The 22,564-nt window shown below is 40.9% G+C and overlaps 1 protein-coding gene across 1 annotated transcript in view; it reads right to left on the bottom strand.

Annotated features, from left to right (window-relative positions):
* The window catches only part of CA10 (carbonic anhydrase 10), a 423,683-nt gene that overhangs the window by 333,229 nt on the left and 67,890 nt on the right, over positions 1-22,564 (bottom strand). Inside the window, exon 2 of the mRNA XM_070736011.1 lies at positions 3,132-3,206. Coding sequence (XP_070592112.1) covers positions 3,132-3,206 — 75 coding nt within the window. The remainder of the gene's footprint in view (positions 1-3,131; positions 3,207-22,564) is intronic.

Here is a 22,564-nt window from a genome sequence, read left to right as displayed (position 1 = left end):
GGCTTCGGGCTGGACAGGAGGAGTTAAGTGGCCGGAGATGTTGCCAGCCTACCAGCGCTTTTACATTGATTCCTTTTACATTGAAGGTCTCTGGTGGGGTGGCAAACAAATAGGAAATTCCGGCAGTGACAGTCACAAGGCAGGGGAATCCCTATCGCAGTAAGAGAGCACACGGTAGAGCGCATGCGCAGTAAGAGTGGCCATGCCCCTGGCTCGGGTTCATAAGGTGAAAATGGTTCTTAAGACAAGGCAAACAAATCGTAAACCCTGGGTTCGTGTCACGAAAAGTTCGTATGATGAGAGGTTCGTAAGACGAGGTATCACTTTATATGGCCTTCTTTATACACTGCTCAAAAAAATTAAGGGAACACTTAAACAACACGATATAACTCCAAGTAAATCAAACTTCTGTGAAATCAAACTGTCCACTTAGGAAGCAACACTGATTGACAATCAATTTCACATGCTGTTGTTCACATTCAATTTTGTACAGAACAAAGTATTCAATGAGAATATTTCATTCATTCAGATTTAGGATGTGTTATTTGAGTGTTCCCTTTTTTTTTTTTTGAGCAGTATAGTATAATGCTTCTCCCACAATTGAGTTCATAGATTCACTTGGAGGAGATACATAAGATCTCACCAAAGGATTTTTAAAATACTAAAACTAGTTCAAGATTCTTGAGGAGTTCTCATATAATAGTCATATTCAATATGTTTGCTTCCTGTTCTAAATTGTGAGCAGGGGAGGGGGGCAGGATTATATCTCAAAATGAATAAAATTTATTTTAGAAAAGCATATTAGGGCCAAATATAAGCTTCTCATAAAGAGGAAAATAGGCCAAAGTTTGATGATGTGTGAAAATCTCAAACCTGACTATTAGACTAGTAACACATAATGAACGTCATATAGGTTCTTGGGATGGCAGGTTATCCAGATGGTACTGGGACTGAAAAATGGGGGCCAAAATCAGGTTCACTGCCACATAGACATTAAGAAGCCTAATGCTTAAATCAAGTAAACAACTCTTGCCTTTTAGCTGCAGACATATAAAATGGCAGGAACATTAATAATGGAGGAAGGGGTTGTTGTGCATTTCTGCTATTATTTTTGTGTGGTTTGGATTGGTGAGCTATCATGAATCAAGAAGCAAATAGGACCTGAGACAGAGAGAGAGAGAGAGAGAGAGAGAGAGAGAGAGAGAGAGAGAGAGAGAGAGAGAGAGAGAGAGAGAGAGAGAGAGAGAGAGAGAGAGAGAGAGAGAGAGAGAGAGAGAGAGAGAGATCAACTGAGAAAATGGGCATGTGGAAATAATTGAAGGTTTTGGAGATCAGAACACGTATCAGTGAAATATGGTTTGGGAGTGGTGCTGAAATCTAAGAAGGTAAAAAAAATGGAGTATTTCCTTCTTCTCATTCTCCTCCCTAGGATAGAACTGACCTTAGAATTGAAAGCACAGAAAGAATCTGCATGAACGAGGGAATGAAACAGTTAATATACCTCTGAAATTGTCTGTACAAGGCTATGTATGTATTATTTGTTAAACTAAGGCCACTGAATATATTAAATATAATTGTAAATGCAAAACCGTATGGACTTGTAAGTAAAATTCCTGTCCCTTTGCCCCAACTTCTGACAAGTTAAACATTCAGAGTATGGCAAAGCAGTCTATTGCATATTTTCAACTGGGAGAAATTGAACTATGGAAAAAGAAAACAAAATAACATTAAGTTCAGTCAATACATCTTCTCCTACAGTGTACCGAGCAAACATTGAAGTTTGCATTTAAATAGAAGCTCCCAAGCATTATTGTTGGGGTCAATATGCTGACTCTGTAAACCGCTTAGAGCAGCTGTAAAGCACTATAGAAACATAGAAGAGAGGCATATAAAGTGGCATATCCTACGGGACTGCCTTCTACCGCACGAATCCCAGCAGCCTATAAGGTCCCACAGAGTTGGCCTTCTCCGGGTCCCATCGACCAAACAATGTCGTTTGGCGGGCCCCAGGGGAAGAGTCTTGTCTGTGGCAGCCACGGCCCTCTGGAATCAACTCCCCCCAGAGATTAGAAGGACCCCCACCCTCCTTGTCTTTCGCAAATTACTCAAGACACACCTATATCGCCAGGCATGGGGGAACTGAGACACCTCACCCATGCTTTTATATTTTATATTTGGTATGTATGTGTTGTATGGTTTTAAATGATGGGGTTTTATATGTCTTTTCTCTTTTAATATTAGATTTGTTCCATTGTTATATTGTTTTTTTATTATTGTTTTGAGCTGCCCCGAGTCTTCGGAGAGGGGCGGCATACAAATCTAATAAATAATAATAATAATAATAATAATAATAATAATAATAATAATAATAATAATTATTATTATTATTATTATTATTATTATTATTATTATTATTATTATTATTATTATTATTAATAATTAGATTTGTATGCCGCCCCTCTCCGAAGACTCGGGGCAGCTCACAACAATAATAAAATTAGATCTTGCCCCGTGACCAATAAATGTGATGCATGATGTTATTGAATTGTCTGATTGAGTAATATATAGGGTTTTTAACTGTAGTTTTTTAATGTATTAGATTTGTTTTGTATGCCTTGTTTCTATATTTATTCTGTGAGCCGCTCCAAGTTTTCAGAAAAGGGCGGCATACAAATCTAATTATTAATAATAGTAATAATAATAATAATAACAACAAACAACAACAACAATAATAATAATAATAATAATAATAATAATAATGATGATGATTTAAAAATTGTTTAAAAACAATCTTATAGAAATAAGAGCTCCGCGGATTTCAATGTAAGTTGAATATAGGAAATTACAGCCAAAAGCAGGGGCAGATTCTTTTTTCTCTCCAATTTAAGAAACACAATTAGACAATCCATAAAGTTTTCCATACACGTAACTATGATGCTTCATCTAAAGTAAGAGATACAGAATCAATCCAATTATTGAGTTATGTTCTGATTTTTGTTGCAGTGCACAGCTGTGCGGATCTACATTTCTGAAATAGCTGAACATAAAAGCCAACACTACATGTTATGATTTACATCAGAATAAAATAGCAACGATTCACATAGTGATTGAATAATGAATATAGCACTTACCAGGAACAAAGCTTCCCTGGACCACCTCCTTATAAGCCCACCAGCCTTCATGGATTTTTGGTGAATTCTGCTGAGCTAAAGAAAGAAAAACAATCCAATAAAAAATAGAACAACATTTTCTATTTTCACGATATAGCAGTTTTTAGTCTTTCATATAACATTGTCTGCACCACCACACAAAATAGGTCACAAAGTTTTCTATATGGTAGCTTCTAGAAGAGCTGATGGGGGCCATGCTCTAATTCTTAAATTGGATAGCAAGTCTTGTTTGTATCAATGAGGCTTATGTACAAAGAGAATCTCAAAAGTAGTCTTCAAGGACCTATTTTCCTTTGATTTAACAGCCCTCAATAGACTACTGAAAGCTATTACCAAAGTGCAACAAGATACAAATTCATGATGTATTGACAAAAACAAATACTAAACTTCCCATGCAGGGAAGTACAGACACCATGCAGACAAACCAAGAGTAGGAGATAATTTAATCAATGGAAATGGTACCCCAAATTTTGGGTTTTAATCAATAAATAATGAGAATGCACAATAAAACATTAGATATTCATTTTAAAGAACATAAACATCAGAATCTAAACCAAGCATTTGACAAAATTGGATAAATTTACATTGACTTTATCTTGAAAGAAATTGCAATTTTGTATTAGAAGGAATGTTCTATTTCTCAAATCACGATTATTGACTTTTGTATGATTCAAAATTTCAACACCCTCCCCCAACCCTCAGATTATTGCAGCCAATATATTCTATATATTTATGTATCTATGAATATTCTTGGGTCTTTAATTTTCTCCATGCTTGGGCTTCCTGCTCCAGATATGTTATTACCAGGTGAACTAACATCATTAGCGCTCTATCTGCAAAGTCAAAAGAACAATAAACTTGCAATTCAACTCACAGCTACATGTACTTATATCACTATTGTTCCCATGTTTTGTTGATACAAAACTTTGGGTGGGTTTAATTAAATTGAAAAGCTATCTGATTGGCAGAGTTCTCATTGAATGTTCTGGAATACTCAATAAAAATGCAAGATACAAGTTAAATACATAAAATAAATGCAGTATTGGCTCTTAAACTCTGCTGGTGAGCTATAAATGCTGATATCATGAGCAGAGTATGGCAAACGAAATCATAGTGGAATAATGAATCCGGGCATCAGGTGATTGCCAATTGCAACCTTCCTAGGTGGCTTTCAAAGCAAAGTCAATGGGGAAAGCTGGATTTGCTTACCAATTGTATTAACAACTGTTTGAAAATCATGGCAAAAAAAAGGTATAAAATTGGAAATGACACACTTAGAACAACCTTGCTTAGAAAGAAGTTTGTTTATTTGTTTGTTTGTTTGTTTGTTCGTTTGTTCGTTTGTTCATTCATTCATTGGATTTGTATGCCGCCCCTCTCCGCAGACTCGGGGCGGCTAACAACAGCAATAAAACAGCATATAATAATAATCCAATACTAAAACAGTTAAAAACCCTTATTATAAAACCAAACATACGTACAGACATACCATGCATAAAATGGTAAAGGCCTAGGGGGAAAGCATATCTCAATTCCCCCATGCCTGGCGGCAGAGGTGGGTTTTAAGCCGCTTATGAAAGGCAAGGAGGGTGGGGGCAATTCTAATATCTGGGGGGAGTTGGTTCCAGAGGGTTGGGGCCACCACAGAGGAGGCTCTTCCCCTGGGTCCCGCCAAGTGACATTGTTTAGTTGACAGGACCTGGAGAAGACCCACTCTGTGGGACCTAACTCGTCACTGGGATTCGTGCAGCAGAAGGCGGTCCCTGAGATAATCAGGTCCGGTGCCATGAAGGGCTTTATAGGTCATAACCAACACTTTGAATTGCGACTGGAAACTGATCAGCAACCAATGTAGACTGCGGAGTGTTGGTGTAACATGGGCATATTTGGAAAAGCCCATGATAGCTCTCGCAGCTGCATTCTGCACGATCTGAAGTTTCCGAACGCTTTTCAAAGGTAGCCCCATGTAGAGAGCATTACAGTAGTCGAGCCTTGAGGTGATGAAAGCATGAATGACTGTGAGCAGTGACTCCCAGTCCAAATAGGGCCACAACTGGTGCACCAGGCGAACCTGGGCAAATGCCCCCCTTGCCACAGCTGAAAGATGTTTCTCTAATGTGAGCTGTGGATCGAGGAGGACGCCCAAGTTGCGGACCCTCTCCCCCCAGGGTAATGGATGGACAGATGGAATTGTCCTTGGGAGGCAAGACCCACAGCCACTCCGTCTGTCTGGGTTGAGTTTGAGTTTGTTGACACCCATCCAGGCCCCAACAGCCTCCAGGCACCGGCACATCCCTTCCACTGCTTCGTTGACTGGACATGGGGTGGAGATGTATAACTGGGTATCATCAGCATATTGATGATACCTCACCTCATGCCTTGGATGATCTCACCCAGCGGTTTCATGTAGAAATTAAATAGCAGGGGGGAGAGGATCGACCCCTGAGGCACCCCACAAGGGAGAGACCTAGAGGTCAACCTCTGACCCCCCCCCACTAACACCGACTGTGACCCTCTCTGAGGGGGTCAATGATTCTCCCCCAGGGTAATGGACGGACAGATGTAATTGTCCTTGGGAGGCAAGACCCACAGCCACTCCATCTTGTCTGGGTTGAGTTTGAGTTTGTTGACACCCATCCAGGCCCCAACAGCCTTGAGGCACCGGCACATCACTTCCACTGCTTTGTTGACTGGACATGGGGTGGAGATGTATAACTGGGTATCATCAGCATATTGATGATACCTCACCCCATGCCCTTGGATTATCTCACCCAGCGGTTTCATGTAGATATTAAATAGCAGGGGGGAGAGGACCGACCCCTGAGGCACCCCACAAGGTAGAGACCTAGAGGTCAACCTCTGACCCCCCCCCACTAACACCGACTGTGACCGACGAGAGAGGTAGGAGGAGAACCACTGGAGAACAGTGCTTTCCACTCCCAACCCCTCCAGCCGGAGCAGAAGGATACCATGGTCGATGCTATCAAAAGCCACTGAGAGGTCAAGAAGCACCAAGACAGGGGACAAGCCCCTGTCCCAGGCCCGCCAGAGATCATCCATCAGCATGACCAAAGCAGTTTCCGTGCTGTAGCCGGGCCTGAATCCAGACTGTTGAGGACCTAGATAATCGGCTTCTTCCAAGGACCGTTGGAGTTGGAGCGCCACCACCTTCTCAACAACCTTCCCCATAAAGGGAAGGTTGGAGACTGGACGGTAGTTATTAAGCACGGCTGGGTCCAGGGAATGCTTCTTGAGGAGGGGGCACACCACCACCTCCTTATAAGGAGCTGGAAAGGACCCCTCCCAAGGAGGCATTGACAATCTCCTGGACCCAGCTCCGTGTCACCTCTCGACTGTCCGAAACCAACCAAAAGGGACATGGATCCAGTAGACAGGTGGCGGAACTCACAGCTCCATTGGCCTTGTCCACTGCATCAGGTGTCACCAAGTCAAACTCCCCCCAGACAGATGGACAAAGATGTTTAGCCCCAGTCACCTCGACTGACTCGTTGTCAGTCGACTCTGTTTTCCAATTGGAGTCGAGGTCTGCTCGGATCCGAGCGATTTTATCAGCGAAAAACATGTTAAAGTCCTTGACACTACTCTGCAAGGGCTCCCAAACTCCCCCCTGGTTAAGAAGGGAGCGGGTTACCCTAAATAGAGTGGCCGGGCAGGATTCCACTGATGCAATCAAGGTGGCATGATATGCGCATCTTGCCGCCTTGATTGCCACTTTGTAAGTCTTAGTTCCAATTGTGTTTGTAAGTCAAGGACTAACTTAACATCAGATAGGTGCTGTCAGGCCAAAGCCATATTTTATAGAAGCCTCTGGTCTGCCACATTTAAAATGCTTTAGAATGTTTCTTGCTCTGGGAACTTGGGGGGCGGGGTGTGGCTGCATGCCACGACAAATGGTCAGTCTTTGTTCAGCACTTGGCTGGAAGCTGCTGGGAGTTGCAGGATATGCTGGCAGAAGATGTATGGTTCATGTGATGGCTTTGTGGCGGGAGATGCAAGGAAATGAATTCTAACCCATGTGGAGATACCCTCGTAACTTTAGATTCAGGTTTCTCTAGTTGTGCTAACATGGCCCTGTTAATAAATTGGAATTTTGAAGAAGGCCAAGCCTTGGACTCTGATTTATTTCTTGGATTCTATTTGGAAGGTTGACAAGTGAATTGTTATAGAAAAATCATAGCACTGAAACAAATGGCATATTCAAAACCAGGGAACGTGACTAACTGCTAAGAAAAGAATTATGAAAGAATCACTTTGACTTGTGTGTCAGGTATCTGTCTTAGAGATTGCACTAGAGGTAAGAACACAGGTTTATCTGTTCTGTCCAGAACTGTCTGGGATTTTCCCCGCCATGTTTTCAAATAAATGTTAAAAATCAATGTTTCTCTCAATCGGTCTGTAAATTGGTTGCATAGTAGCAATTGGCTAACAGTCCTGGGCCACAAAAATCTAGTTGATCGTTAGATGTTGGAAAAGAAATACTATTCTGTTCTCATCTAGTACTTCTCTAATTTCTGCAGCCCAGATATGGTAGCCATAACCATCATACTATATTACTGACCTTTGAAACTTCGGATTGATTGAAAATCAAAGGGGCACACGCTTGGCTTTCACTATCTCTTATTATTGTTGTTTTGAAATCTGGCCAGTTGCAACATAGCCAGGTTTGAATGTCCTGTGCAGAACTCTAATAGTTGCTATTTATATTCAGAGTTAAAATCAGTACAGTAGTACCCCTAGATACGAGCATAATTCGTTCCAGAAGGGAGCTTGTATGTCGAGGCAACTCGTATCTGGAACAAATAGCTTTAGACTTTGTTTTTCCCCTCCGAGATAACCAAAAGCAAGGATTCTTGTGCCACCTAGTGGACGCTCGGCTCGTATCATGAATTTGAGCTCGGGATTAGAACAGAAATGTCTCTCCCCTCGTGGCTCGTATCTTGAAATCCTTGCATGTAGAGCAGCTCGTATCTAGAGGTACTACTGTATTGTAAAACAGCAATCTGCTGAAAATATCTATCCTATTTTTTTTTAAAAAAAGATTGGGGCAATCATGTCATTAGATTTCTAAAAAAGGAAGAGAAATTCTCAAGCAATGTTTGCCCTAGAGTAGTGTTGGAGAAGCTTTTTGGCACTGAGTGCTGAAATGGGAGTGCACAAAGGCCAGAAACCAGAAGGGGAGCCACCAGGTGTGCATGCACATGCCATCTTCTGGTTTCCAGCACACATGCATGCGCACTGGCACCTGGTCTTCCGATTTCTGGTATGCATGCACGCATGAAGACCAGCAGGCCTGCATGCCGGAACCCAGAGAACTCAGCAATGAGCAATGGCTAGTGTGCCCAGAGAGATGGCTCTGTGTCCCACTTCTGGCACATGTACCATAGATTCACCATCAGTAATGGGCAGCCAAAATTTTTACTGCCACACTGTGGGTGTGGCTTATTTTTTGTGTGTGGCTTGATTGTCATGTGACTGGGTAGGAATGACTTGCTGGCCATGTGACCAGATGGGAATGGCTTGAACGATCAACATCCTGCAAGTGAACTGTTAAGTCCTCAACATACAACCTCACCAGTGTCGGTCTCTGGGGTGACAATTTGCTTCGCGTTTCCCACACTCTCCTTCCTGGGTCACTCCCCCCATGCCTCAGGCTGGGTAGCTAGGTGAACAGGTGCCAATCAGCTGTTGAGAAAAGAGGGGGGAGGAAATGGCCCCCCTGCAACTCCTGCCGGTGCTGGTCTCCCTGCCGCTTTCTGAGGAAGAGGAAGAGGATGGGAGGGGGGATGATCTGCTGGAGCTGGGCCACACAGCTTCATTTCTACTGGTGGAACTGTGTTCCACCCCATCCTGTCTGCTGCCCACCCCTGCAAAGGATAATTTGGATAGTATCACAATTTTTATATATGTTCCTTAAAATATTTGTCTTTCAATTACTTATTAATCACATGGGGAAACATTTTCCATTTTCCTTCCTTCCTGAAAAGACATATGCACAGAAGCAAAGCAAATTAAAAGTAAGCAAAATTTTTACTCTGCAATATATGTAACTTTTAACACCGAAAACATATAAAACATTTTACCCTTCTCTTTTATCTAACACAAAGGTCATTTAGTGAACAAAATACCTGGGTTTTTTGTTGAACAAGAGAAGTAATATTATCAAGTTTTGTGCTAAATGATGCATGACATTGAACTCTATTAGAAAAAATGTAATGCTGTCAGTGCCATTATGCTTGTAAAATCCTTATGAGATCAACAAGCATCAAGTTGGCTGTAGAAAAAAAACCCCAAACAGACAGTAAACAAGCAGAAAAACATTACGTACTGAATGCAAATCACACTACCCTGGCAATATGAGATATACATGAATTTACCAAAAGGTGTACTTATATCCTGTCGTTAAGTCAGATGGGTTGGTGCACATGCTCTGAATTAGTGTGCCAGTGATCTGAAAGTCCCTTAAAATATGATGGAAGAAGAATAAAAAGTATTGTCAGGGTTTGTCTTGAATTACAAGCTATGGCAGGAGAACTAGAGCTCAGGGTATCTGCATGTGGGTATTGAAAAACAAACGAGGAAGCATATCCCAGGGTACCTCATTGTCTTTAAGAAAACTGCATATGAAAAGCATGACGGATACAAATTTGCACTGTGCCATGTTTTAAAATGAATTCTGATACACCAAGCAGGATTTGACAACATTACATTTTTCAGACAGACAATAAAGAGGTTGGGGGGTGCCATGGGAGATAAAGGGTCTCTCCCACCACACTGTTGCCATATGACAAGTGTTTGTAAATTTTGCAAAGAGGGCACCCAAATCCACAAAGCTGGATTAGCAAATGACATCTCAAAAACAAAGGGCTGTGAAATTAAACTGAAGCTGCCACACAAACGTGCCTTGTTCGGCATCCAATGTGGCCCACACAGCACAGCAGGGCTGCGCTCTTTAATCTCTTGCCCATCTGACAACATGGCACAATGCCTGCCTGCATTCCAAGGAAATCTGACCTTACAATTGGGCTGCGGATGCCAATTGCCAGGAAGGGCTTTAAAAATAGACAGCTCAAATTGTACTGCCCATATCATAATTCCCTTTCGTGCCAGCAGAAAATGCAGCTATGACCAAATTGTTCACAGGCATCACATTTGAATAAGCAAAGCAAGCACGTCCTACTGCATTATACAAATAGCAATTCAACTATAACTGCTTGGAGAAATATATCCGTCCCACAGGGTTGCATCAAACTGATGACTCCATTGTAGAATGAAGTCTTTAATGAGCTCTGCCACACACTTTAATGATTTCCCCACTTCGTCCTCACCATCCACGAATCGCAAACACATTTAGCATCCAGCTGAGCTCACAGAGAAAAGCTTTAGCCAGACTCTGCTCAACCCCAGTTAAACACTAGCTGAACCTATCAACTAACCAGCATGATTTCTCTGCCCCAAATTCATCAGTCACTGAATTTGCCTCTCCTTTTCTCAAAACTTGAAAAACTCCACAAAGAAAAAAAAAACCCGAACAAAACTTCCACACATTCAGTTCGTGTTGGTGCTATTCTAGTAATATGGCACAGTGTTCCATAAATTCTAAAAAGCCTACAAAGCTACATTCGAGGACTTTCTCAGGTAACAGTTTGTCCAGGAGGAAATGAAGGGCAGAAAATCTGAACAGTGTGCAAGTTTCACCTATAGCAGGAGACAGAAATGGAAGGACATTGATTTTACATTGGGTTGTGGAAGCAAGGAATAAGATTCTGCATAAGGTTACTACTAATCAACATGATATGATGGTATATCACAGCAGAGGTAAAGTAAAATCATTTTGGAGTAGGACTCAATAGCCACATGTAGATCATTTATTTAAATTTTTATACTACCTATCTCGCTTATAAGGTGACTCTGGGTGGCTTATAAAAATTATTTTATAAGATTATAAATTTCAGTTCTAATGGTTGGAAGCTTCAAGCTATACAACAGTTATGAGTCTACAGAGAAGCAGAAGACATCCTGATGCAGTGATGGCAAACCTGTGGCACGCGTGCCACAGGTGGCACATGGAGTCATATTGGAGAACACATGAGGTGTTGCCCTATGTCAGCTCCAGCACTTGCCTGATGATTTTTGGCCTCGGGGAAGGCCATGTCACACTCTGGAAGCTTCAGGGAAGGTTCCCTGAAGCTCCAGAGTGTGAAAAACTGACAATGGGCAAACCAGAAGTTCAGAAAAATGGAATTCTGGTTTGCCCGTTGTGCTGTTTTTTTAACTCTGGAGGTTTCAGGGAAACTTCCGGAAGCCCCACAGTGGAAATAACAGTACAACGGGCAAACCAGAAGGTCAGAAAAATGGACGTTCAGTTTGCCTGTTGTGCTGTTTTTCACACTCCGGCTTCAGTATACTTCCCCGAAGCTTCTGGAGTGCAGAAAACAGAACAACGGACAAACCAGAAGTCTGTTTTTACAAACTTCCGGTTTACCCATGTGGCCCTTTTTTCACTGACTCAGGCTTCAGTGAGGCCTGTGTGCATGTGTGGAGGCAGGGAGGGTTGTGAGCATGCGCAGAGTGTACACATGCACACATGTATATGAATTTACTTTTCCCAACATTAGAAAGATTGGCTTTTCAATCACAATATTTTCCCAATGAATCTTGATTTTTCAAAAGACCTGCTGGCAATAATATAGAATTGACGATGACACACTTTCCAAATTTCACCATGGAAACATACGATGAGTCATGTGGTCTGCAGATTACAGGGATCATAGATTTAAAGGGCTGGATTGAAGCCGATTGCTGGAATCAGGAAATAAATTAAATGACATAAATCTGGGCTGTCGACTTTTTTCTAGAGATGGAGGAAAGAAAAAAGCAAACAATCTACCAGGCTGCAATACATGGAACTTTGAACAATTACTGTTGTGAAAACAGTTAAAGAAACAACCACCCAAAACTAGACATTCAAAGATCCCGATGATATTTGATATTAAGGTTATAACTGCTGGAGAGAAGACATGAGGAGGAAAAATGGGTAGGACAGGTCCTCTTTTTGATGGATATCTGATAAACCTATCCAGGAAGGAAACTGACAACTGGAATATATTCTGCTGGAACCAGTGTGGGTAGAGAATGGGGCAAGGTAATGGGAGGAAGTAAGACACATTGGGCTGGTGGATTGCACTGCCCTAAACCTTGACAGTGAGGAGCCCTGAAGGCAAAGAGGGGAAAGAATCAATAAATTAATACTGATTGCAGTCACAGATCAGCAAAGATGGAAAAGAAGGTGCTGGAAGAAATGGTAGACTAGCCAGAAAAATCTTGCTGTGTTGGGAAGAGATGAAGGGAGGCTAGAATAGAATGATGACATGGATCAATGTTATCTCTTCATCCATCTAGGTTTTGTTTGTTCTGAAACCTTAAACTACTAAAGCAATCTGTCTGGTAAACTTGCAAGATTCGTCTTTCTTACTACTACTATTAGTCTTCTCATTGTTCCTATCACCCATCTCCTCCCACTTATGACTATAACTTGTTGCTTGTATCATTATGATTTATATTAATATTGTTTCCTGATTGCTTATTTGTACCCTATGACAATCATTAAGTGTTGTACTTCATGATTCTTGGCAAATATATCTGTTCTTTTTTTTTTTTTAAATATACTTTATTTATTTACAAATATAATTAAAAACAAGGAAAGGGATTGGGGGGAAGGGGGACAGAACGAAGGGTTGGGGGTGGGGTAGAGTAGGAAGGGGAGGGAGAATTCAAAAACAAAACATTTATGATAGAATTGTAATACATGTGAGTTGTAATACACAGGTGTCTTAAAGGGAATGTAATAACTCTTACTTTCCTAATCTTAATATGTATATATGTTTATAACTCAAATGTCGTATTTCTTAGTATATACAGGCATTAAAGTTCTAGCGGTGAAAAGGAGGAGGAAAGAAAAAAAAGGAAAGAAAGAGAGAGAAGAATCTGCATTTAGTGCAGACGTTTTTATGGACGACTTTTGTTTAGTTGTAGTGTGGGGAGTATATAGGTGATATAATGGGTGTATATAAAGATTAGTTATTCTAAAGGTAGTTAATACGTTTATAGTGTGTATTGGGTTGGTTAGAAGACAGATAAAAAGAGATTTAATATATTTTCTTGTTGCAAATTTAATTAGTTTTTGGTGCTTCTTTTCTAATTTATTTTAATATTAATTTGAGTGTTGAAGGTACTTTTGGGTGTGATAGAGTATGAATTTTACAATAAAAGTTTTTTGTATTTTTTCTGAGAAACCCATTTATGCCAATTTTCCCATACTTCGTAGTATTCTGAATCTTTTTTGTTTTGTGCTTCCATTGCTATTTTAGACATTTCAGCACATTCATTAATTTTCGTAATTATTGTAAAGAAAGAGGGTACTTGATCAGATTTCCAAAGGGAGGCATATGATATTCTGGCTGCAGTTATAATTTGTAGTATAAGATATTTTTGTGTCTTAGTAAGGTTTTGTCTAAATATACCTAAAAGATAAAGCTCGAGTTTGAGTGGTAATTTGATTGACATGACTTGGTCGATTAGGGATTGAATTGTTGTCCAATATTTTTGTGCAATTGGGCATGTCCACCATGTGTGGTAGTAAGTTCCAGGTTTGGTCTTGCACTTCCAGCAGATCGGTGAAAAGTTGGGAAACATTTTGGATATTCTTGCTGGGGGCAGATGCCAACGATAAAACATTTTAATTTGGTTCTCCTTGTAAGACATTGCCGTTGTCATTTTATAATTTGATGTCCATGTTTTCTCCCACTCAATTAGGTTAATCGTATATCCAAAATTCTGAGCCCAGGCTATCATACAGCATTTCACTTGCTCTTCGGGATTTTCTTGGATTAGTAAGTAGTTGTACAATTTTGAGATCATTTTTGTAGAGGGGCCGAAAAGAATCGTGTCTATTACATTATTATTTTGAAATCCAAATTGTTTTTTGTGTTGTTCATATTTTAATTTAATTTGTAAATATGTTAACCAGTCTATATTAATTCCTTGATTGTTCAGTTGTTGTTTAGGGATAAGAGCATCTGATTCGTCGAGTAGTTGTTGGTATCTCAGAATTTTAGAGTGCGAGAAAAGATTGGGAAAAATTAGTATTTCATTGGGGGATATCCATTTTGGTATTGAGGTGTAATAATTTTTTTTAATAGTAAACCAGATTGTTATTAGTGTTTTGCGTAGGTAATGATTTTTGAAGTATTTAGGTATTTTGTGGTAGTCTGCTGTCAAGAAAGTATGCCACCCAGCAAGAAGATCGAATCCTTCCAGAGTTAGGAGTCTTGTATTTTGGAGCGTAATCCAATTTTTAATCATGGTTAAGATGGTAGCTTGATAATACATATCTGTTCTTTTATGTGCACTGAGAGCATATGCACCAAAGACAAATTCCTTGTGTGCCCAATCACAATTGGCCAATAAAAAATTCTATTCTATTCTATAACAGCGATGCAAAAGTCTTCACTGGTGGATAGAGAGGAAGATTTGGAATTTTGTAATGTTATTAAGAGAGCAGCAAGATGATTTAGAGGCAGAGTGATTTTGGGAAATGAGAATGAATAAAAGAAAATTAAGGCTTCATATATCATTAACAGGATAAGAAAAAACAAATTAGGACATATGGGCTTTGGAGAAGTAATGAAAAATTTAGTCTTGCATATATTAAACGGAGCTATGATAAAGCATTCAAGCAGTAATATCGAAGAAACCCTTAGAGATGTGGATTTGCATGGTTGATCTAAGGCAGACATGTAGAGGTATAAAGAAATATAATGGAGTTCCAAAAGACACTAAAAATTATGGGATTACTCAGGGACAAAAGCCCAGACTAGTTAATATCCAGTGAATGATACATCCTTGGGGAAACCAGCAGCAGACTCTCCTAATGAAGACACAGACAAAGCAATCAGACAGAGGACACAAAACATGACACAAAATGAACTATGGCACCCATCTTTTTCTTTTATGTACACTGAGAGCATATGCACCAAGACAAATTCCTTGTGTGTCCAATCACACTTGGCCAATAAAGAAATCTATTATTATCTAACATCCTTCATAAATGGCCAAGTCATACCTGAAGACAACCATATCACTAACATCTCTCAGTTTCAAAAAGGCTAAAAGTATGCTACATACTTTGTCCAAGGCAGGATTCACAAAAGAATCAGACATGATAAATTTAAAATAATTCAAGGCTACAAAAGAAGGTGCACTTCCGTCATGATGCGAACCGGTAGGGAAGGTTAAGTAGAACCCACCCCTGCTCTGAAGGTCCTATAGTCCAACCCTGTGCTCAAACAAGAAACCCTATACCAGTGATGGAGAATCTTTTTGGCTCAGGTGCCAAAAAGGTGTGTGTGCATGTGATAGTGGATCATAAGCTTCCTAACACCTATAATGCAATGCCCTCCCTCTGCGTGCATACGTTCAACCCCTGCATTGCCCGCTCACATGTTCACAACCCCCCCACTGCTGACCCCTCCATGCATGCGCAAGGCCTCACTGAAACCTCTGGACTTCCAGTAGGCACATTTTTTTGCCATTTCCAGGGTTCCGAAAAGCCTCCTGAAGCCCAGGGAGAGTGAAAACAGCTAAAAATAAGGCTGAAAATCAGCTGGCAAGCACACACATGCATGTTGGAGCTGACATCTAGGGCAATGCCTCATGTGCCCTCAGATATGGCTACGCATAGCACTTGTGGCACGTGTGCCATATGTTTGCCAACACTGCCCTATACCATCTCTGCCCTATAACATATTACTGAATCTATTCTATACCATAAGCATTGTCACCTTTAGAAATTATTGGTTGAATCTTAAGAGAGCTCTATTGGATTTGTGACTCTTAAATGGACCATCTGAAGTCATTTTGTTTTTCTGGATCAGCTAAAGCTAGGCAGTTGCTAGGAAAGAGAGAGCTTCCTTTAGATCACATCTGAAGGCAAATGAATCTAATTTTGAATTTTTCAGTCAATACATAAATCAAAATTCACATTCATATTTCTTCTAGATTTGACAATGCAGTCAGATGGAAGCAGCTAGCTAGCTTTAGCTGATCCAGAAAAACAAAATGAGTTCATACCTAGCTAATACTTGGAAAGTAGACCACCAGGAATTTCAATTGGGGAAAAAGAACATTGCAGATTAAAAAAAAACCCTCTGAAAATCATTTTCTATATTGGTGCTGAAATAAAAACTGCAGAGACATAGGTGCCAAGAATAATGCTGATTCTGAAAGAGTTTTTAATCTTTCTTTTTTTCTATTATATTGGGAAAATTTATACAAAAGCTATATATACTCAAAAAGATATAAACACTGCTTTTTCTTTAGAACTAAAGAACATACCAATGGAAGACAAAAATGACACAATTTATAAAACATAAAGCTAAAATGATATTCACCCATCTCTTGCCGATGTATGGGTTTCCTTGACATGCATACAATCATTTTCACGAAACTACGAAAAGGATGGATTTCACAGGCATCTCTTTTATTCTATTACTGTCACCACCAGTTTCTTAATCTGGCTTCCATGGAAAGTGAAATGGCCATTATTATAGAAATACAAACGACTTCACAACATTCTAAATAGGACTCTTGAATGCTATATGTTTCTAATTATAAGCTTCTAGCAGAAAAAATATTCCCAAGACAAAGTAATGTTTATGCTTTTTTTGATGCACAATTTATATCTTATCTTGGTAAACAAAACCCACCACAAAGAAAAGCAAGTCTTTATCTCTTTAATAAAAACACAATGTATTATTTAGAATAAAAGCGAATCAGACATAAGAAAAGAAGCAGCGGTTAAGGAAAGATAAGAATCATCTGCCTTCAGAAACTGTGATTCATCTGGTTATTTCCTCTGAGATTCTAAAGTGGTGCCATACATCACAACCATATAATTAGTTTTGCTCCCTTAAAAATGTCTTCACAGGAAAAAGTATGATTATGTTAGGCAATACTTTTCAGATTTTCTTAAAAGCTCAGCAATAGTCAACCCTCAATAGCCAGGTATTTCTCGACTTATGGCCACAACTGGAACCACAATTTCTGTCACGGAGTCATGTAGCTGTAAAACACAATACCATATGATTGCAATGCTTAACACTTAGAATCTGGCAGTCTCAGTTGCCATCATAACTCCGGATGCAAGTCTCATTAAACAAGATGTAAAAGGAGACCCGTGGAAGGTGTGACAGTGTTGGGTTGCTACTGGTTCACCCCTAGATTGGGCATACCAGTAGCGGTGGTAGTGGGAGGCGCTGCCCACCCATCCAGATGTCATAAAAATGCTCCCATTCCTGAACCAGTAGCAAAAGTACCATATTTTTCCTAGTATAAGATGTACCTTTTTCCTCCCTAAAAAAGGCTGAAAATTTTGGTGCATCTTATACTCTGAATGTAACTTTTTTCGAAGCTTTTTCCCCCCAGCCCTAAGAAGGTGCTAACAATTTTCCCAACTCTTACCTTGTAGGCGCTTTCATTGTTACTCTCTGCAAAGAATGTTTTCCAAGCCCTAAGTCTTTGCATGGTTTTTTTCATTGTTCTACTTGTTCCAAATAAGTTTATTTCCACCCCTAACCAGGTGCTAACGATGTTCCCAGCTCTTACCGGCTTGCAAGCTCTTTCAATGTTACTCTCTCCTAATAAGATTTTTTTTAAAGCCCTAACTGGGTAATAATGCCCTGAAGCTGACCAGACTAACGATGCTAGCCAGATGAATATCTGGTAGACATATTTTCCCCCTACCCATTTTTCTTCCCAAAAACTAAGGTGAGTCTTCGGTGTGTCTTATACTCTGAAAAATGTGGTATTTGAAACCCACCACTGAGGTGTGAGGGGTGGAAGGGGCTTGGGGAGGCTGGGGGGGGGGTCTGACAGCAGCTGTGTATGAATTGGAGCAGTGTTGAAATGTTCAACATTGCTCACGGAAAGAGTGTGCAGGATGTGCAAGAAAAGGGAGGCAGGGAAAGAATACACTGTGGCTTAGAGGCTTCTTGGTACACTATAATTCTGAAATGGCAAGATGCCCCTGAGCCACTGTGTAGCACAATACTGTAGCTGCCCCTAGAAGTCTCTGCTAACCCCCACCTGACTCATAAGCATCATGCACAGTTTCCATGCCTTGGAAAGTCCAAACAGCATGGCTCAAAGCTGCTGTACCTCAGAAAGCCCCAGCAGCATAGCACAAAGCTGCAGCTCCTCAAGTACTGTAAAGGACCTTCTTGACATGCAGTGGCACTGGAGCTACAAGAAGCCCCAAAGTTGCTGTAGAGCATGAAGCCCAGGCTGAACTTGTTTCCGAGTAAAAGGACTTGTCAACCCAAGAAGCTGCAGCTGCCTCAACCCCAGACCCAGATGCAGATACTCTTGCCACTTTGCATCCTGAGGATTCTGCTAACCTACACTCTGCCATCTTAGTTGGACTTTGCTGATGGAGGTGTGCCCAACCTGGCACTTCATAAGCAGCTGCTGGCCACAAGGCCCTCTTGCTTAATAAAAGGCTGTAAATTGAGGATTGTCTGTAATATTTATTGGGAAATGGAGCTGTTGCATTGGGAGGCACATCTACTTGCAGTAGAGAACAGCTCACACTAAGGCCGATTGACCACTTAAGACACTATGGTATAACAAAATACTTAGTAAAGCATTACTAAGTATTTTATTAAATACTTTACTAAGTATTTACTAAGTAAGCCATAATATTTCATGAATTTCTCATGCAAATTCAAATGAAAATCCCCCAAGTCTCTTGAAATTGCACGAAGCTCTGTGCAACTATGCTACCTGTCAGTACTATATACATAATTGGTTGGGTTTGGCAAAATATACAACGAACCAACAATATATGCTTAAATGTATTGAAGCACTTTTGGTTTAAGAGTTAACGTTATGGATTGCCATAAGAGGGAACCAGAAGCATGATTCTCTCTCTCTGCTATTTCTGTTATGTTCTCTGTGACTGCTGTAGTAAAAACTGTGTTTTTAATATTGGTTTATGTATTTATAAGCTGAATAAGTAAGGCTTATAGTATTGTATATGTATTGACTGATTTAACTGTGTATGATTAGGGGTGTTCTTAATTAAAATATACTGCTCAAAAATATTCAAATAACGCATCCTAAATCTGAATGAATGAAATATTATCATTTGAATATTTTGTTCTGTACAAAGTTGAATGTGCGCAACAGCATGTGAAATTGATTGTCAATCAGTGTTGCTTCCTAAGTGGACAGTTTGATTTCACAGAAGTTTGGTTTACTTGGAGTTATATTGTATTGTTTAAGTTATTTTGTGTTGTTTAAGTTCCCTTTATTTTTTTTGAGCAGTGTATTTGTCAAAGTATTTTTTGGAGTTATACTTAATGTATCTGACTTGTATTACTGAACCATTACTCATATCTCTGGGATATCAGGTGGATATCTGCTAGAACTCCACATTCTTCTGTGTACGGTATATATATTTTTGAAAACTCAGAGATCACTCTGCACACTCCTTAATGCTACCATTTATTTTTTTAAATTTAATCTGAAGGCTTGTAGATATCATCAGAGGATATGATTAACAGATTAACAGAGTTGGGAGGGACCTTGCAGGTCATCTAGTCCAACCCCCTGCCCAAGCAGGTGACCCTATATCTGCCTCTAACTAGGATTGAACTCACAACCTCCTGATTGTGAGGCAAGAGCTCCACCTCTAGGCTACAACAGCCTGGGCACCCTCTTCTAATTCTCTAACTTTCATGATGAAACAGACTTTATACAGCCATATTCACTGGTTGAAGAGTTTGTTGGATAAAGACTGCAGTAGAACTCTTCTCCCTGACTTGATTTTCTGCGCACTGGATATCTTTTTAATAAGAAAAATAATTTGATCATGTGGGCTCCATCTGTCTATATGATTCCCTGCAGAAATGTACTTTCTCCACACCTACCAAGCCCAAATCAATTAAATGCCATAATTTCAACCAGCTATCAATGCTTTGAACATCTGATCTCTATTTTTCTAAAATGTTACATTCTAATTCTGGGAAAAGTTCAGCCAATTGCCCTACACTTGAATTACTCAATTTTGTTCTCCACAGGTTTTATGATTTCTAACTTTAAACCAGGATTATCAGTCTTGATGGGCAACAGCTGGCTCATAATTCTGAGAACTATAATGGCAACATACAGTATCTGCGAGCATCAGGTTAGAAAAGCTAATATAAAATTAGAATTAGAATTAATAATTCAGTTCAGTAAGACTGATGAAACAAGTTCAATATAATCCAGTTAAATTGAGAGGGGAATATCTAAGACACGTGGCTGCCTGAAAGGAGGCACAATCTTGTCCCCTGCCTACCAGCCAGGATTTGCCATGCTATTTTCAAAAATGAAACAGAAAATTAAAGAGGTATATTGATTGGAAAAGTTTAACTTTATCATAACTACTAGCAAAAATCAAGAACATGGGGGCAACAGGGATGTTCGAAAGTAAAGTTGGAAAGTATTATTTCACAGAAAGAGTTGCAGAATCATAACCACAACTGAATATATTGTGGTTATGATACCACAATCATACCCACAACTTAATCAGTATTTATGATTATAAACATAATCAACTTCCAGCAGAGGTAGTGGTTTTAAAAATACTGGATTTAAACATGTTTGGGGAAAACACATGTCCATCATATGAGAAAAAACACCCTCAAAGGGTAGACTCAATGCTTAGGTCTTTTCTATCATCAATTTTTTGTGTCTATTTCTAAAAAGTAGTGTTGGGCGAGCCCAACTTTCGAGTTCAGCACTCAGGAAAGCGCCAGGAAGCGCCGTCAGCCAGCTGTCACCTTCAGGAACAGTCGGGGCGCTTCCCGGCGCTCTCTCAAACTCGAACCTGAAGTTTTGCCGAACTTCCGGGTTCAGCGTTCGGGAGACTGCCGAGAAGCGCCCCGGCTGTTTCTGAAGGTGACAGTTGGGCGGCGGCGCTTTCCAGAACAGCTGGGGAGCTGTTGGCCGGTCGGGAGGTGCAAAAGGAGGTGGGGAATCCCACAAGGGTATTCCAGGGGCGGAGCTTTGACGTCACTGAGATGTCCTTCCTGGAGTCCCTGTTTCAGCCGGCCAGTATGTGTAGGTGTGTGGTGTGTGTGTGTGAGAGAGAGACCACGCAGGGAAGGAAGGCTGGCAGGCAATGGGCATCGTCCCCCTCTTTTTTCACCTGCTGTGTGCCTTCCTCCATCGCTCTGCCGGGGAAAGGGGGAGGAGAAAGGCGGGCAGGACCTGTCAGCCTGCTTGGCAATGTGGCCGATTCCATTTGGAGGAGCAGGAGGCGCTGCTCTAGCTTTGGTTCCTGCCCACCTTTCTCCTCCTCCTTTCCCCGGTGAGGAGCGATGGAGGAAGGCATGCAGCAGGTGAAAAAAGAGGGGGGGGATGATGCCCGTCACCTGCCAGCCTTCCTTCCCTATGTTGTCTCTCTCCCACACACACATCACACACCTACAAACACATATGCACCCTCTCTCACACACAACTTTCTCTCTCTCTCTCACACACACACACATACACACATACACACACACTTTCACACACATATTTACACAACATACTCTCTCTTACTCACTCATACACACACATACCCCTTTGAAAGCCACCAGCTGGAACCCCACCCCACCCCGTCTGTGGGAAATCCACGCCTCCCCTCCCTCTTTGTGCTCCAATGGTCCAGATTTCCTCTGCCCTTTTTAAAGCCCTCCTCCTCCTCTACCCATCTCCTGCCCCCCCGACTAGCCTCCTGACCAGCTGACAGCTCCCCGGCATTCACCTTCCTCCACCGCCACCAGTGCCCAGCTCCTCCTCCTCTTCTCAGAAGATGACAGCCGGGCAGTGGCGCGGAGGCTGGGAGACTGGGGGGGATTCCCCTCTGCCTGCCACCGCCCCCTACCCTTTCCAAAGAGTGCTGGGGTGGACTTCAATTCCCAGAGTTCCTCAGCCTGCTTCATTGAGTCAGAGCCCTCCCCACCTCCACCTCCCGCCCACCGCGGTGTTCGACCGAACGCCGAACCTGAACACGGACTTTTTTAAAAGTCCGAGTTCAAGTTCGGTATGCCGAATACTACAAAGTTCTGCACGGACCCGAACTATGCAAGTTCGGTTCACCCAACACTACTCCTGACCTTTCGCAAATTTCTGAAAACCCATCTCTGTTGGTAGGCATGGGGGCCGTGAGTATTGAGATCAATTCCAGCCATTGCCATGAGTGACTGATCAGGTGAATGTGGATGTTTGTGTTGGGATAAATGGGATTTTTTTTCAGAAAAACTTTTAGTTTTAAAGTAATTTTTAAT

This window comes from Erythrolamprus reginae, chromosome 2 (genome assembly GCF_031021105.1).
Source record: "Erythrolamprus reginae isolate rEryReg1 chromosome 2, rEryReg1.hap1, whole genome shotgun sequence".
Lineage (NCBI taxonomy): Eukaryota > Metazoa > Chordata > Lepidosauria > Squamata > Dipsadidae > Erythrolamprus > Erythrolamprus reginae.
Note: the sequence above shows the minus strand (reverse complement) of the source record. Positions and strands in the feature narration are given on the sequence as shown.